The sequence below is a fragment of the Dipodomys merriami genome, unplaced genomic scaffold (genome assembly GCF_024711535.1).
Source record: "Dipodomys merriami isolate MVZ:Mamm:240054 unplaced genomic scaffold, mDipMer1.0.p SCAF_14, whole genome shotgun sequence".
Taxonomy (NCBI): Eukaryota; Metazoa; Chordata; class Mammalia; order Rodentia; family Heteromyidae; genus Dipodomys; species Dipodomys merriami.
Genome location: NW_027202715.1, coordinates 16,688,269 through 16,703,890, shown reverse-complemented (window position 1 = coordinate 16,703,890; position 15,622 = coordinate 16,688,269). Strand labels below are relative to the sequence as shown.

At 51.5% G+C, this 15,622-nt stretch overlaps 1 protein-coding gene across 2 annotated transcripts; it reads left to right on the top strand.

The window, feature by feature from the left end:
- Positions 1–1,059: 1,059 nt before the first annotated feature.
- Positions 1,060–15,419, top strand: Cxcl12 (C-X-C motif chemokine ligand 12). 2 transcript variants are annotated; one of them, XM_070020854.1, is made up of 4 exons: positions 1,060–1,194; positions 5,392–5,509; positions 6,773–6,859; positions 12,352–15,419. In XM_070020854.1, exons 1-4 carry the CDS (start codon positions 1,134–1,136, stop codon positions 12,365–12,367), a joined length of 282 nt encoding a protein of 93 aa, XP_069876955.1. In that variant the 5' UTR covers positions 1,060–1,133; the 3' UTR covers positions 12,368–15,419. The 2 variants fall into 2 exon arrangements, with proteins under 2 accessions (XP_069876955.1, XP_069876954.1); XM_070020853.1 differs by lacking the exon at positions 12,352–15,419 and adding an exon at positions 9,734–12,345.
- Positions 15,420–15,622: the final 203 nt, after the last annotated feature.

The window sequence follows — 15,622 nt, the reverse complement described above, 5'->3', positions numbered from 1 at the left end:
CCCCACCACAACCAGCAGAATTCCGTCTCCAGGGGCAAAAGCTGTCCTTGTTGTGCGCCCCTCGTGTGGATGTGGGCGCAGAACCCACTCCAGTGGCTGGCTGGAATCATCTAGTGCCTGTGGTCGCAGAGGAAGCCCCAGAGGGGCTTCGTCTCCAGTGCTGCAAACTGTCTCTGTCCCGGGTGTCCAGCCCGGGACGTAGTGGCCTCTTGGGAGGGCCAGAGATCCCCGCCATAGGACTGTTGGGCGTGTGTAGTTTTTCCAAGCCCGAAGAGCCACCCCCAGGAGCACAGTCCTAGCAAAAGAGGTGGGGGAGGGGGGAGACTGGTTCTCTCACAAGTGGGGCTAGCCGAAAGCATGATTTCGAGGAGTTCTCATTCAATCTCCACCTTGTTCCACTCAGCTGGGGAAATTGATCAATCCTTCCCAGATGGAACTGAAGGGCCAAGAGCATTGCAGGTCTCGAAATTCACCTGCAGCGACCCAGAGCTGCCAGGGCAAATGGCTGGGTTCCTTGGCAAGCAATCGCAATCTCAACCTAGTTAGAACCCTGCGTTCGCAGGCGCCGGACGCGGAGTTTGGCGTTAGAGTCGCTCCGATTGCAAAACTGGTGGCATTCCCTCGGTCAAGTTCCCCCGACTGGCGCAGGGCGCCCGTGGTGGGTCACCTTGCATTTCTGTCCATCCAGGACACGACGCTCTGGGGTACCGCGAAACGTTTTTGGGCCATGCTGGTTACCCATAGGGGTTCACCAGTCCCTGACCAAGGAAAGGCCCGCCCCCGACTCGTCCTCCCTCTCCCCATCCACCCACGCAATGGAAGCGGTAACCCGCGCAGCATTCCATCCCCCTGTGGTCCTGGCCCACTGAGCCGGACCCCGCGGGATGGGGGATCAAAGATCAGAGCACTCAGCGCCCTGGGGAGCAAGCTGGGGCGCGGGGCGGGGACGCGCGGACAAACCCGGGGCTGCCAGGCCCGCCCCTCGCCGCCGCCCCGCGCCCGCGCCCCGCCCCGCCCCGCCCGGCTCAGCGCCGCTAAAGCGCCCGGCCGCAGCCTCCCGCCGCCACACTTTCCCTCTCCACCGCCGCTCCGCCCGCTCCGCGTCTGTCCCCGGTGCGCCCTCCGCCCGCGCCATGGACACCAAGGTCATCGCCGTGCTGGCCCTGGTGCTAGCCGCGCTCTGCCTCAGCGATGGTGAGTTTTTGCGCTCGGCCGCCGAGGCCCTGCAAAGGGGTTTGTGTCTAATTCTAGTTGCGGCTTGGCGAAGCGTCTGCGGCTTGCCGGTGCCCGTTTGGGACGCCGAGGCAGGACTCTCCCCCTGCCCCCCAGCTCCGTGTACCCTGTGCGCCGTGTCCGAGGTGATGCGCCCTGCAACGTGCAGCCGCGGGACCCCAGCGGGGCGCACGGGCGTCCAGGGCGCGCGTGGGTGGGAGCCAGGGGGCCCCGGCCCGCGCCGAGCTCGCTTTCCAAGGGGAATCCTCTCCCGGGTCCCGCCGCGCACCGGGCGGGCGGGAGATCCAACCGGGCGCTGCTTGCAACGGGCTCTGCAGAGACGAGCGGCCAAGTACGAGGAAGTGCTTGGCTCGGTGGCTAGCTCGGGTGCAGCAGCTGCGCGAGCGTCTCTTCCAAGTGAAGCTGATCCCCCTTCCCGCAACCCTCGCGGGGCGCCCGGCCAGGCTCTGGCCGGCGGTACTGCGCAGCTGGCCGGCTTGCGCCACCCGCCAGGCCGCGCTTCGGCACAGCTCGGTGGTCCGCAGCGACGCGCTGGGGGTGCGCGTCCATCCACCATCTCCACGCCGCTTCCTGGGGTCACTGGAGCAAGGCTCAGAGGTCGTCTAGGCCCAGCGCGTCCTCCAGGGCCCCTAACACACCTGCAGACAGGGGCCTTTGTGGCGGCCAGCCCCGCACCCAAGCCTCGGGCCTCTGGGAATCGCGGTGTCCCGTTTCACTGGGAGCTAGGGGGCTTGCTTTCTTTTGGCTCTTTTTGACGCCGGAGGAAAAACTCGGTACTCGGTTACAGGACACCATTGGTGCAAAACAAAATAAACGATTGCCTGTGAACACACAAAACAAAACCCTATCCGTCAGGCTGTTGTTCTTCCTGGGCTGCAAAGTTTCCTGAAAAGGGTTGAAAAACTCTATTGTGTGTGTGCCGATGTGTGCATGTTGGTGCTGGGGCTTGAACTTGGAGCCTGGCACTCTTGCTTGGCTTTTGACGCTCTGGCGCTCAAGCCACACCTCCACTTGTGGCTTTTTGCTAGTTGATTGGAGATAAGAGTCTCCAGACTCAGGACTTTTCTGCCTTGGGCTGGCTTTGAACTGTGATCCTTAGGTCTTCAGCCTCCTGAGTGGTTAGGATTACAGGCGTGAAATACCTGGCTATTAAGAACACCTTTGAGTGCTCAGTTGGTGGCACACCCATGGTTTGTGCAGACCGAGTGTGCCCCAGTACTTTGGCAGAGTTCTCCAGGGTCCTGGACCATAAGGGCAGCTGAGAAATGGCGCTAACCCCGTGGAGGGAAGAGCTATCTAAAATCATTAGGGAGTTGTTGATGAAAACAACCGTTAGTGAATGCAGTTTTGATTTTTTTTCCTGTTGCTGCTGAGATCTGGGAGGTGACCCCTTGTCACTCTTTGTCCCTTGCCTCCTGGGTCAGGGGACACTCTGGTTTAGGTGTTAATAATTTAGTAAATTTAGTAAGGATGGCAATGTCGTAGTGCTCCTTGGAAATGGCTTGAGAAGACAGGAAGGCAGAGCCCCAAGTCCTGGAGTCCAGGGTGCAGCTGCAGAAAGTGAAAGCGGGCTGCCTCCCCACAGGTATCTCTCCCTGCCTGTCGGGGTAGCTTGTCTTTGGGAGTTGTCTCCTTGCTCCGAAGCACTTATAGTTTCATTTTTTTCTTTACTTACTGGATCCTAGATTCCCCTGCACCCTCCACAGTTCCCAGGCTTCACCCTGGGGAGACCCTGCTCCGATTCTGAGCCCATCAAGCCCTGGGCCTCTGGATGCTCTGGGGATTTCAGCATTAAACCCAGGGGTGGGTTCTAGTCTCAAGCCTGCTTGGAGGAGCCCCTGGCCAGAGCTCTGTCTGGTACTCATGTGGAGGGTTCTCCCAGAAATTGCTCTGGAGGCCAAGTTCTCTAGATCTCCGTGTAAGGTGACGTGGAGCCAGTCAGAACTTTTAGAGTCATACCCCAAACAGATATATATGCATACCATCACTGGGGCTTGAACTCAGGACCTCCCTCGGGGTTTTCCACTCAAGACTGACTCTCCTTACTTGAGCCACAGCTCCACTTCTAGGTCTTTTTTGCCAGTAACTTGGAGATAAGAGTCTCATGGACTTGACTTTCAAGAGATCCTTAGATCTCTGCCTTCTAAGCAGTTAGGATTAGGGATGTGAGCCTCTGGCGCCAGGCTGAAAAGCTAGTAACATAAGCAAAAAGCTGTGGGAATGGACAGGAGGTGGAGGGAGGGTTCTGTGAGGACACCTGGGGGTTCTGTCACTTTTCCAACCTGATGAAACTCCCCCTGCTAGACCAGCTGGGAGTGGGGTCCTGAGAAGGAGAGCGGGGATTGCCTTTGTAGGAAATGCGCAGATGCACCATGGTGGAGTGGTGTGGGCTCCAGGCTTTGGAATTGCCTTTGACTTCTGGTCTCCACGATTCCATTTAGTGGGGCTAAACAGCTTTTGGGAACACGGGGGAGAGAAGCAGCCCCAGCGCTTCCACTGCAGCCTTTAAGCTCACTACTCTAGAGTTGGGGCTAGTCCTGCCTAGCTGCTAGACTTCATTTGTCCCGTCTCCCCTCCCCCAGCTGAAGGGGCCTAGGGAAATGCCAGGAAACCTAGAGGCCGCAGACTTCGGAGGGGGACTACGGAGGGGGATGCAGTTCCCAGGTGCTCTGATTACAGGGACCCGTGTTGCTGCTGGAAATGCTGTTTTTTTCCCTCTGCATCCAGATAACAGGCCATCTTCTTGGTGGTTTTCAAGAAGTTGCCCGTGGCGTTTGGTGGGGGTGGGGAAGCCATTGGAAGCCTCTGCTTTCCCCCAGACTTGGTGTTTGTAGGAAAGCTAAGCCCTCACATGCAAGGCTTCACCCACCAGAGACAGAACTTTGGAGCGCCCAGACTCTCTGGACCTCTGTAAATAGGCATAGAAAGCAATCAATCAATAAACCAACTTAAAAAAAAAATCCCTCGATTAAATATTCTCAGGCACGCATTTAATCCCTGATGAAAGGATCCACAGACTGACACGAATTCAAATAATTTGAGGGGTAATTAAGTAGAGCTAGGATAAAATCTAAAGGAGAAGAATTGACCCCCTCTCCACAAATTTAAGCCTCCCCCGCCCCAGGACTTGCCATTCTGGATTTAAGAGTGAGTCTTCCAGGAGCCTCTTACTAATTTACACTAATGAGTATCAATTATGGCATTTTTGCAAATTGGTGAATTGGTAATCAAAGATGGTAATGGGATCCAGGAGGCCCCGGTTTGTAAAAGCGCTGCCCCCCACCCCCCATTCCAGTCCAGGGAAGAGCAGGGGAAGAGCCTGCCCTCTGGGAACCCCAGGTAGGAAGCAGGCTGGATTCTTTTGTGGTTTCCAGACCTGAGCTTAAGGTGGATTGGGAACTGCAGGTGGGGGAGGGCAGCATTCTCCAGCCCTGCTGCGGTTCCGAGCCCCCCCCCCACCCCCCCACCCCCCCACCTCCGTCAGGGCCAGAGGGGGAGGGGAGGCGCCTTCCTTCCCCTCCCCACCCCTTCCCTGAGGAGAGAGAGCTTCAAGGAGAAGTGGGGGTCTCTGTCCTGGACTGGATCCCTGTAGTTTCTGCCCAGATCTTGAGACACCTGAACAGGGGGCTGCTATTCTCATCTTCCTATTCTTATAGACCCGCTCTCACCAAATGCCTGCAGTCCCTCCTACTGGAGAGGCTGAGCCTGAACCAAGCCAGCCAGGCAAACCTGGGTTACACTCTAGGGCATGCAGACAGCTATGTCTGAAGGAGTGGGAATCAGTGTGCAAGAGAGAAGTCTGCACACTCATGGCTTTCTTTTGCTTTCTTTGCAGTTCTGTTCACCATAGCCAAACATCAGACTAGATGTTTCTATCTTCCTGTCTGTCTGTCTGTCTATCTCTGTATCTATCTATGTATGATATGCTCATTTGGCCATAAAGAAGAGTGAGATTATGTCTACAAGGAAGGTGGTGTTTGTCTATGCATCTGTGCAGTCATGGATGGATCTCTGTGTGTGTGTGTGTGTATACACATATATGCACATCAATCATGGTATATACATATTATAGTGTAGCTTTCCCATCTCACCCCTCCTGTCTTCTGTGCCAGGAGGGTAACCAGTAACCAGTGGCTTTGTTCTCATTCTCTCCTCCAGGGAAACCTGTCAGCCTGAGTTACCGATGCCCGTGCCGATTCTTCGAGAGCCATGTTGCCAGAGCAAATGTCAAGCATCTCAAAATCCTCAACACTCCAAACTGCGCCCTTCAGATTGTGTAAGTGTGAAGCGTGATCCTGGGGGGTGCTGTCAATCATGATCACATGGGATAGACAGCCTGGAGCTTGCTGGCTGTTGGTGGTGGCAACTTTGTTTGCATGAGCACTTAATGCATGCCATCCCAACAGCCCTCAGATACCTTGCTGGGTTCTTTGTAGTTCCCACTTTCACAAGCCTCTGTATTGGGGTTCAGTTGTCTGCCTCAATTTTTAGCGTGAAGGCAGGGGTGTGTCCAGCTATTTGAGGCCATCTGGCACCCAGGGGCATCCAGAAAGAGAAGTTCAGTTCTTCTCCTGGAGAAGCTTTCTGCAAGCAGAAAGTTCCATCAACTTTTTCATAGCAACTGAGACCTTAGAAAATGGAGAATAAACTTGTCAAAATCTTTCTGGAAACAATTTTCTGACGTTCACCTGCACAGTTCTTTCCTGTCAATAGAACCCCTCTCCCGTTTGCATGGTCTCCTCTCGCTTGCGTGGTCCCTTACTAGACTGTCTCCCTAGACTGTGATCGTCTTCCTTCAGGACACCCTTAGATCCATTCCATGTGCTGTCAAGATGACTAGCAAAGCTGGGCACTGGTGGCTCACGCCTGTAATGCTAGCTACTCAGGAGACTGAGATCTGTGGATCATGGTTTGAAGCCAGCATAGGCTGGAAAGGTCCATAAGAGTCTTATCTCCAATTAACTAGCCAAGTGGTAGAGTGTTAGCCTTGAGCAACAAAAGCCAAGTGAGAGAGGGAGGCCCTGAATTCAAGTCTTGATATTAGCACACACGCACACACACACACACACACACACACACACACACACACACACACGCGCGATGTCCAGCAAAATCAACATCAAGACTCTTCAAACGTTTCTAGAACCTTTCCCATCTAGTCTGCATTTCTCTGCCCTCTTCTGTCTGGCCATAAGCTCCTGGAGCATCCTGCCTCCATCTTCCTTCACCTCCCTTCTGCCCTTTGACCTCCCTGGTGTATTTGTTTTCTTTCCTCTTTCTTCCTTCACCAAGCTCAGCTTCTCCTTCAAAAGCCAGCATCTTACATGTCCCCTGCTGTCACTTCACCCTGGGGGCCCTTGCAGAGATTGTAATCACTCCCAGCTCCTGCATGGCCCTGCCAAGCTCCAGTTTTATGTCCTCTTCACCCCCTCATTTGTGGACCTCATAGTAGTGGCTCTGTCCTGGGTGGTGGGGGGGTAAAGCCCAATGCCCGGTCTCCTCACCCAGCCAGACCCTGTCACCTCTTCTATTTCCACAGGGCAAGGCTGAAGAGCAACAACCGACAGGTGTGCATCGACCCCAAGTTAAAGTGGATTCAAGAATACCTGGATAAAGCTTTAAACAAGTAAGCAGGAGAACCCGAAAGATGTTGCGTAGACCATTGAGGAAGGCTAACACCTGTGAGATTCAAGGGCTGGGCTGGGGGGGGAGGGTCTGAGCGCCACAGCCAGGCGGGCCTGGAGGGGTCAGCCCTGAGCCAGGCTGCGCCTGGGGGTCTGCCAGGATAGAGAATCTGCCCCTATAGCAGTGGGTTTGATACTGCAACTTGTATTCATCCCTCCCTTACACATTGGAGCTGTTCTAACTGAGGTTTTTCTAAGACAAATGTATTATCCCCTCAACCAGTCAGCATCATCGTCATCACCATCATCATTATCATCCTCATAATCATTTTTTTTTTAATCAATGATGACTTCAAGATCTGTATTGGTTTGTTTTGGAGTTTCTCCTTTCCTTCCCTCGGGCCTCTGGGGACAGTCCAGTGACAGATTCTTCAAAGGGAGCTCCAGAAAGTGTTCCTTTCTTTTCCTTCCTCCCGGCCACCCTCCCTCCCTCCCTTCATCCCTTTATTTCTGCCTTCCTTCCCTCCTATTTTCCTTCTTTCTTTCTTTTCTTCCCTCCTCCCTTCCTTCTTTTCTTCCCTCCTTTCTCCCTTCTTCTCTCCTTTCTCACTTCTTTCCTTCTTTCTTCCTCCCATCCTCCCTCACTTCTTTCTTTTCTTCCTTTTCCTTCCTTTCTTCCCTTTCCCCTTCCTTCCTTTTGTTCTTTTCTTCCTTTCTTCCTCCCTTCCTCATTCCCTTTTCTTCTTTCCCTTCCCTCCCATCCTTCCTTTTCTTCCTTCTTCCCTCCCTCCCTTCCTTCCTTCTTCCCTCCCTCCTTCCTTACCTTCTTCCACATGCTGAGGCTGGAGGGAGGGTAGTAGAGAGCCCTGCAGGGAGAGGCCCTCCCCCTCTGGGGATTCCTCTGTCACCATCATCTTCACCCCCTCTCTCAAGTTCAGTATTGGAGCTGGAGCTCCAGGTAGAAGCTGTCACTGTGAACTGTGCTCAGAGACCCCTCCTGACCCTCCCCGCTCTCTCCTGGCTCTGCAAGCATGCCTCACCTCGCTTCTGCTTCCGATTCTATACCTGATCAATGCTGAGTCCCATGGGCAGGAAGGATGGTGGCAGAGGCCTCCCGCCCTGCCTCCTCCTCCTCCTCTCAGTGCCTCACCCCACTGGGGCCCTCTGTGAGATCTCTTTGGCCTCCTCCTCCACAATGGAGCTGGTCCCTCCTGGAGGATTCGAGATCATGCCTTGGTCATTCCCACAAAAAGGCAAATCTTTGCAGACTTGTAGTAAATGCAAAATTCAATCTGAGAGCTTGCTTTAAGAGTTTAGCTTCTTTGATTGCATCTGAAGCCTGGGGGGGGGGGGAAGGGATACTTGAGGTTTATGAAATCAGAAGTGGGGGAAAAAAGAAGAAAAAAGCAAATGCGTAAACCAGCATCTTGCCATGAACCCCTGTTCTTGGAGCCACAGCAGGGAGTTCAGATCCCCCCACCAAAAAAAAAATGTGGGCAAGATGAAATTCTTGTGCATACATATGATTCACAGATGGGCCTGGTGGTATTTGTAACTTTTTGTAAGGCGTTTATATATATATTTTTTTTCTTTTTGTGCACAATTTTTTAAACGTTTCTTTTAGCAGACAAATGTATTTCAGAATATATTTGTAGTTAAACAATTCATATATCTGAAGTGGAGCCAAAATGTCAGTAGGTAACTTTTATCTGTGATCATAAACCACTGGCAATTTGTAAAGAAATATATATATCTGATCTAGAAATGTGATGTGAGCATTTCAATGTTAGTTAGGGACAGTGTATTTTATCACTTGTACCGAAACTGTATCAACTGTGACATTATCTGCACTAGCAATAAAAGGCGAATTGTTTTCTTACTATGTACCTCTCCTACTGTACGTGGGAATTCCTTTACCTGAAACAAAAGTATACGAGTGAGCTGTTACTCCCTGAGAAGACTCACCCAGGACTCTTCTCAGAAACACATCACATCTACAGCTTGACTTTTGGCCCTTTTAGCTTTTTTCAATCCAACTGGAAGTAGAGTGCTAATTTTCCAATAAATAATATTTGACTCACTAATTCTCCCCACCTCCTTTTCCTTGGTTCTCCTAACAACCTCATTTAATCCCCAGAGACTCAACCCAGTAATATCAAGCCTTCCCATCTTCCCATGTTAAACAAATAAAATCCCATGATTCTCAGCCACAGTTAATATCGGGCCTCCACAGAGACAGGTGGCCTCACCTCATAAACCATTAAATACCATGCAACTTGAATCATTGTAATATGACAGTCAGGAGCCAGTTGCTCTAACAACTTCCTGCTAACCAGCTCTCTGCCCTAGATCTCCAGAACAATGCCAGTCACCATACCAGGGCACTCCCTGGCACCCAGAAAGGAGAAATAGGAACGTAGCTGCCTTCCTTCTCCTCTCCTGGGGAGTCACCGGAACCCCTGAGTCCAGAGACACCATTTCCACGGCAGTGTCTGATTTTAAAAGGCAGAGATTTGTGGGTTTTTTTTTTTTCATTTTTGAAGAGCTAGTGTTTTGGGAGCCCAGCATGGTAGCTCATGCCTATAATCCTAGCTACCCAGGAGGCTGAGATCTGAATAGATCACGGTTCAAAGCCAGCCCAGGCAAAAATGTCCGTGAGACTCTTAATCACTGCTCGGGAAAGACGGGGAATATCTGCTGTATGTTATAATTACTTGTGAACAGTGGCTTACCCCGAGATCTGTAGGCCTGAGACAGGAGTTTAAACCAACCCCTAAGGTGGTGGGGGAGGGCAGTGTTCAGGATTATACAGGCTGGGTTAAACTGCTTGTGTATTTACTTCCAAATGATTAATGGTTGTACTAATTTTATCTAAGGGGGCGCAGAGAAGAAAAAGTGGGGAAAAAAGAAAAGATAGGAAAAAAGAAGCGACAGAAGAAGAGAAAGGCTGCCCAGAAAAGGAAAAACTAGTTATCTTCCACCTGGAGACAGACTGGACCACAGTGCCCCAAGCTCACGCTTTGTAAATTTGCTCTGTGCCCCTCCTTCCAGGGCAGACCCGCCACCCCGGGTGAGTGGGCAGACTTCCCTGGGCTGGTAGCACTTTCCCCACCCTGGTGGCCACACTGCCTCCTCTATTTATGTGTGTTTCAAGGCCTCTTTTCTTGGTCTGCTAAGTTATGAAGAAAGGTGCTCAGAGACTGGGGCAGACGCTGGGATGGGAGCCTGTGTGCATTCAGGACCTTCCCGGCATGGCTGATAGTCTCCAGCATCATCCTGAGCTCAGCCCTCCAATCAGAAGCTTCCATAGCTCCCAGAGAAGGAAGCCTGCACTCCAGGGCCTGGCCTGGTCACCAGCCTGGCCAGAGGTGCCTTTCCTGGGAAGGCCTTGTGTCTTCTGCCCCCCTTTCCCATACTTGCCTGTCCTCATAGGGCAGGTAAATGACTGACTTGCTCTTAGGTCCGGTTCTGTTCTCCCCCAGTACCTGTTGCCTGGCCCTCCACCATTCTGTTATCTGGTTAGAGACATCTCTGTCTCCTGCTGCCCCTCAAAGCTACTCACACAGCCTGGGTGAGGCATGTGCAAATGTGTGGACCAAGAAGGAGCAAAGGATACAACGGCCAGAGAATGGATGGGAGGTGTTTCTTAAGGAGTCTGCTCTTTGGGCAATTCACCCTCCTGTCTTCCTATGGGGCCTCCCCGGTGGAGGACAGATGTGCATATCTGTGAGGAGCCCACAGCTGTAGGCTTTCTCCTTTCCCTTTCCACCAGGAAGATCTCTGCCATGACCGTTGGGGTCAGGGCCCAGGGGGCCTTCTCTCCTCACCTAAGGGAACACCTGCCTTCTATGAATAGGATTGAAGTTCTAGAACTTTCCTCCAAGCTGCTCCCTGACCCCTGCCCATTTGTCTGAGGATTACTCTGCTTTGGTGCTTAGGACTGGAAGGACGTGGAAGGACCCTTGGCCTTCTTGGCCTTACCCATCTCACATAAGCGCCCCTACCCCACCCCGTACCCCCAAGCTCTGTGGTAATTTCAATAAATGGATGCAGAAAGAAGAGGTGATTGGAGGAGAAGGAAACCCACCAAAGACCCTACACTTCCGATCCTCTTGGATCCCTTGTGCCTTAATAAGTTCTCTTATGATTCCAGCGTTAAGTAAGTTACAAGCACCTCTGCTCCACCTCGAAGCATTTACTCAGGGAAGGTCCTGCGTGGCCATCAACCGCCCACTTTAATCTGGCAGCTTCCCCAACCCTCACTGCTTCCATCAGGTCTGGGGACAGCAGGCCTGAGCCTCTGGGTAAGCAAAGATGCCTCCTTCTTCCTCTCTCTTCACCTGTCAGGCAGCCCCCCTGGCTGTCAGCTGAGCTCTCCAGGGCTGCAGCCCTATCCTGGGAATGCCAGCTATGGTTTGGCCTTGGGGGCCTGGTGTAGGGTCATCCTGAAAGGTCAACTCGTGCCCAGGCACCAGGGAAGTTTGTCTAGAGAGGGATATCTGGTCTCTCCTAGAACAACAGCAGGGAGAGATGTTCCCATTCTAGCAACCAAGGGCCAGTGTGAGGCCACCCTGAGGTAGCAAACCTCATTGGACAGTGCCCAGGGGACCTCCTCCTGTCCCTGTCTCACTCCTGGCATGGGCAGGCTGCAGGGGCTAGGACAGCGGACCACTCTCAGGGAATAAAAGCCAGCGCCACTCTCTTGTGTTTCTGTGTCTCCCTGGAGCATGTGTCTGTTTCATGAGAGTCTTGTGAAAGTCTTACAAGAGTGAGCCCCAGCCTGCGGAAGACAAGTCTCCATGCAAGAGCGGAAGAGCCCTCCTGTCTGCACCCCATGGTGGGCTGTACCTAGCAAGTGCTTGACCAAGTTGGCAGCCAAGTGAAAGGTGAGGGCCGCCCTGTGCTGCCCAGCAAGGTGCCTGCCTCCTGGGAGCATCGGTTGCACCTGCACCATCCCTGGGGCCACTCTGGCTACCCCAGGAGACCTGGTGCGGCGCCAGCTGAGAAATCCTGAAGAAGAATGTGGGTGGTTGGCAGACAACAAGAGAAGTGCCACTTCTCAGGGAGTGGGAAGGCCTGAGGCTGCCCAGGGGGCACAGTGCACCTGCCATTGCTAGGATGGAGGTGTGGCCACAGCCCTGGCCCTCTTACCCTCGGCAGGGCAGGGAGGGCCCACAATGACCTCAGTGTCCTTATGGTTCAGGCAGGGTGCCCTTCATGTGCAAATTGTGCCATGCTCTCGTGTTCCATTGTGCGTCACCATGCCCCGCTTGCTGTATCCATCTGCCTGTCTGCTGCTTCAGCCTTCATCAGATCTCTCCGCTCTAGCCCTGGCTCTGGCTCCTCGGTCTCCTGGTCTCTCAGACCTGGAAGGAAGACATTCATTCACCTGGGAGCTGGAAGGAAGGCAGCCACGTCCAGGAGCAGAGCTCAGCACGCCAGGCAGATGGTGAGAACCTGGCCTTAATGGTGTCTCCTCTCTTCTTATCAACAGGAAGTTCAAGATGTGAGAGAGGCTCAACTCCTGAGGAGAATGCCAGAAGGAGCCTAGGTCTGCAGTCAGTGTTAGGGAAAGGCCAGAAGGCATTTCCCCTGCTCCTAGGCAGGGCCAGGTGCATTTGTAAGGGTCCTGTTTCTGCACCATTTGCTTTATTCTCACCATTTGATTATATAGCAACTACATGGTGTTTATTATTCTTATTGTTCATTTACTTTGATTAGCCCATGTCACTGGTGACAGGAGTTTAGGCTGGGGCCGTTATGTAATTTGCTTTAATTTAGTCTGTTTCTTCTGGAGCCACTCCTCTCCTTATGAGTTTTGTATCTCTCAGAGTTCAGACAGCAGGCTCCACTCCCTTTTTCAAGTGGGAGCGAGGCTCTGCCTCCTCCCTGAGGATCCCAGGCGGAGGCCTGGAAAGAGTTCGAGGCCAGGGCAAGAGCGAGACCCGAGACTCACCCTCATGTGCTCTCCTCCGCATCCCATCGCATTCTCCTCATCATTCTCTCTCTCATCCATCGTCACCTGTCACGAGACTGTCTCCATGACTCTGCCAAAAGGAGAAAATTTCCTCTCAAGATCAAAGCTTTTATTTAAACTGGGTGCCAAAGAAGGAGTGAGAAATGGGTCTGGCAGGCCCGGAAAATGCTGCGTGCCTCTGTGTCTTGTGTGGAGTCAAGTTCGCTGTTCCATCCTGTGCTTTTGTTCAGAGTCAATGTCATCATCCAGGTCCCGTCTCTTGTGTGTGTCCTGTCACTTCCCCAAATGCAAAGGCTGAGTGTGAGGACATGTCCCCGGGCCCTGTGGCCATCAAGGCAAATAGCCTCAGTTTCTCTACTGGGCCCCAAACCATGCAGGACCCTTAACCAGAGCCCAAGGACCTGTAGTTTATGGCAGCATTGACTTTGAGAACCGCCAACTCTCATGATTTCTGTGGCCGTTGTTTTAATGTCTCAGCATCAGGTTCAGTGTTGTTCAGAGTGGGGAAGGGAAATTAACAGGAAATGAATTCTCAGTTATTATCTTGTATTTCAACCCCAAGGTTGATGTAATCAATCCTAGACTGAATATTCCCTTTCGATTAAAACCCAACCTTACCCTTCTCACTGTTGGATAATGCTGCCATCTTGCCTTACACCATGACCTGGACACCTGTGCCACCAAATGCCCCCTCCTACCTCTATGAAGCAAAGCAAGGCATTGCTGTAAGAAAGATTAAAATTACCTGACATTGGGATTAGGGTGTCTCTTCCACTGAGAGTAATCAGTCGCTATATTAAACTGCTTGAACATGTAGACCCTTGAGGTTTACATGAAATCTCACTAAAACCTTTTCCTTTTGGTTAAAAGACTCCTGTAAGATTCTTTAAATGAAGAGAATGGGGGAAAAAAAGATCAAAGCCAGGACACTCCACCTGACAGGATACTGTGAGGAAATCCACTCACCACAAACTTGCCCTAATTTAAACAAAATAAAAATTCTCAAGCCAGCCAAGATATATGTAAAACTAGAGTCTGGTGGGGGTGGGGTGGAAATCTAAATTAGTCATAAGGATACAAAACTGAATTTCAAAACCCATTTTCTAAATTGTCACTATAATATCTGAGTCACAGGGGAATAATTGGATTTCTCATGTGGATAGTCATTTTACAGGTGACTCAAGACATGTAGAAAGCCCAAAAATGTTTAGAAGATCTTCCCTTAGATCACATGAGTCAGGAACATTCTATCTGCTTCTTGACAAGAAAAAAACCATAACTCTAACTTGTTTGTATATGGGGCTTGAACTCAGGACCTCATGCTCTCACTTGACTTTTTTTTTCTTTCAAGCTGGAGCTCTACTACTTGAGCCACACCTCCACTTCTGGCTTTTTGCTGGTTAATTGGAGATAAGAGTCTCATGGATCTTTCAACCCTGGCTGGCTTTGAACCATGAGCATCAGATCTCAAGTAGCTAGCAAACTAGGCTTGTCACCAGTATGCAACTATAACCCTAAATCTTCACTATAATTAAACAAGAAAATCATATCTTTTTCCTGCCTGGGGAAGAAGGTTATAGATAAGGGTAGATTTACTGGGAGAATTACAATTTGCTCCTAAATATAGATTACTCACAGGAAACAAATCTGTATTCAAATAGTCCATTTGCAAAGGAGAAGTCTCTCCCCACCTTTCCCTCTCCCCCTTCAAAGTACAAGTCCAGTACATCTCTGAACGATTGCCCAGGGCATCTGGAACCTTCTGTGCTGGTTCTGCTTGTAGCCATTTCCTTGGGCTCTGGTTACCTCTAGGATGGTGTTTGCTGCCAGCCTTTGTATGCGGATTGAGAGACATGCTGTGTGTTGGAATCTAAACCTGTGATGTGTATTGCTTGCCCCGTTTTGTTACCTGCTCCTGTCAGACACCAAGACACCCAAGAGGGGGCTCAGGAGGGTCCTCTGTCTACCTGCTTGCTACAAATTAGCTTCAGCTTGATGCAGAGGCTCTACCCAAGCAAAGGTTGTACAGTCTCCCTGGGGGATGTCCAGAGACCCAAGCTTTCCACTGGACCCTGTTTAATCCTTCTGGGGGTGATTCTTCATCAGAGTGAGGGGCTTCCTCACTGGGAGTTTGTCACCTGTCACAGGTGAGCAGATTTTCCCAGCTAGATGAGCATTCAAGATGCTTGGTCCATCTACATGGCTTCTCTGATCCATCCCAAAGGGAGCCCCTTCCATACTAGTGCTCCCCGCAAAAAGAGCTCCAAGTTCTACAAGCACACCACTCATGTGGCCTAAAATAATTAAAAGTGAATTTGTGTGATTCCCAGCCTCATCGGGCTCTTGGTGTCTGCGTGGTGATAGAGTCCGTGTTAAATGTGATAAACGCTGTACTTTGTATTTTTCCATTGCGTCTCCCAGATAATGTGAAAATGGTCCTGAAGAAGGCAGCTTCCTCTGTGCACTGCAGGCTCCCCCGCCCTGCCCTTAAATAAGTAACAGCTCCACAAAGCAATTTCTACTTGGAAGTCATATTGATGCAAAAGGTGTATATTTTTCCTAATAAAGATCTGTATCCAACTACAGCCTCCAAGTGTTTGGAATGAATATAATAACTCACGGGCCTTTTCTGCCCAAACTCAACACCAAGGTACGTAGTTTAGCTGCAGAGGGCAATGGGCAGAAAGCCATTCCATTCTGGGGGCAGGGCTGGTGCTGCTGGACACTGGGCTTAATAAAGCCAGTGGCCTAGGGTTTGCTGGGATCACTTCTGAAGACTAAGACAGCC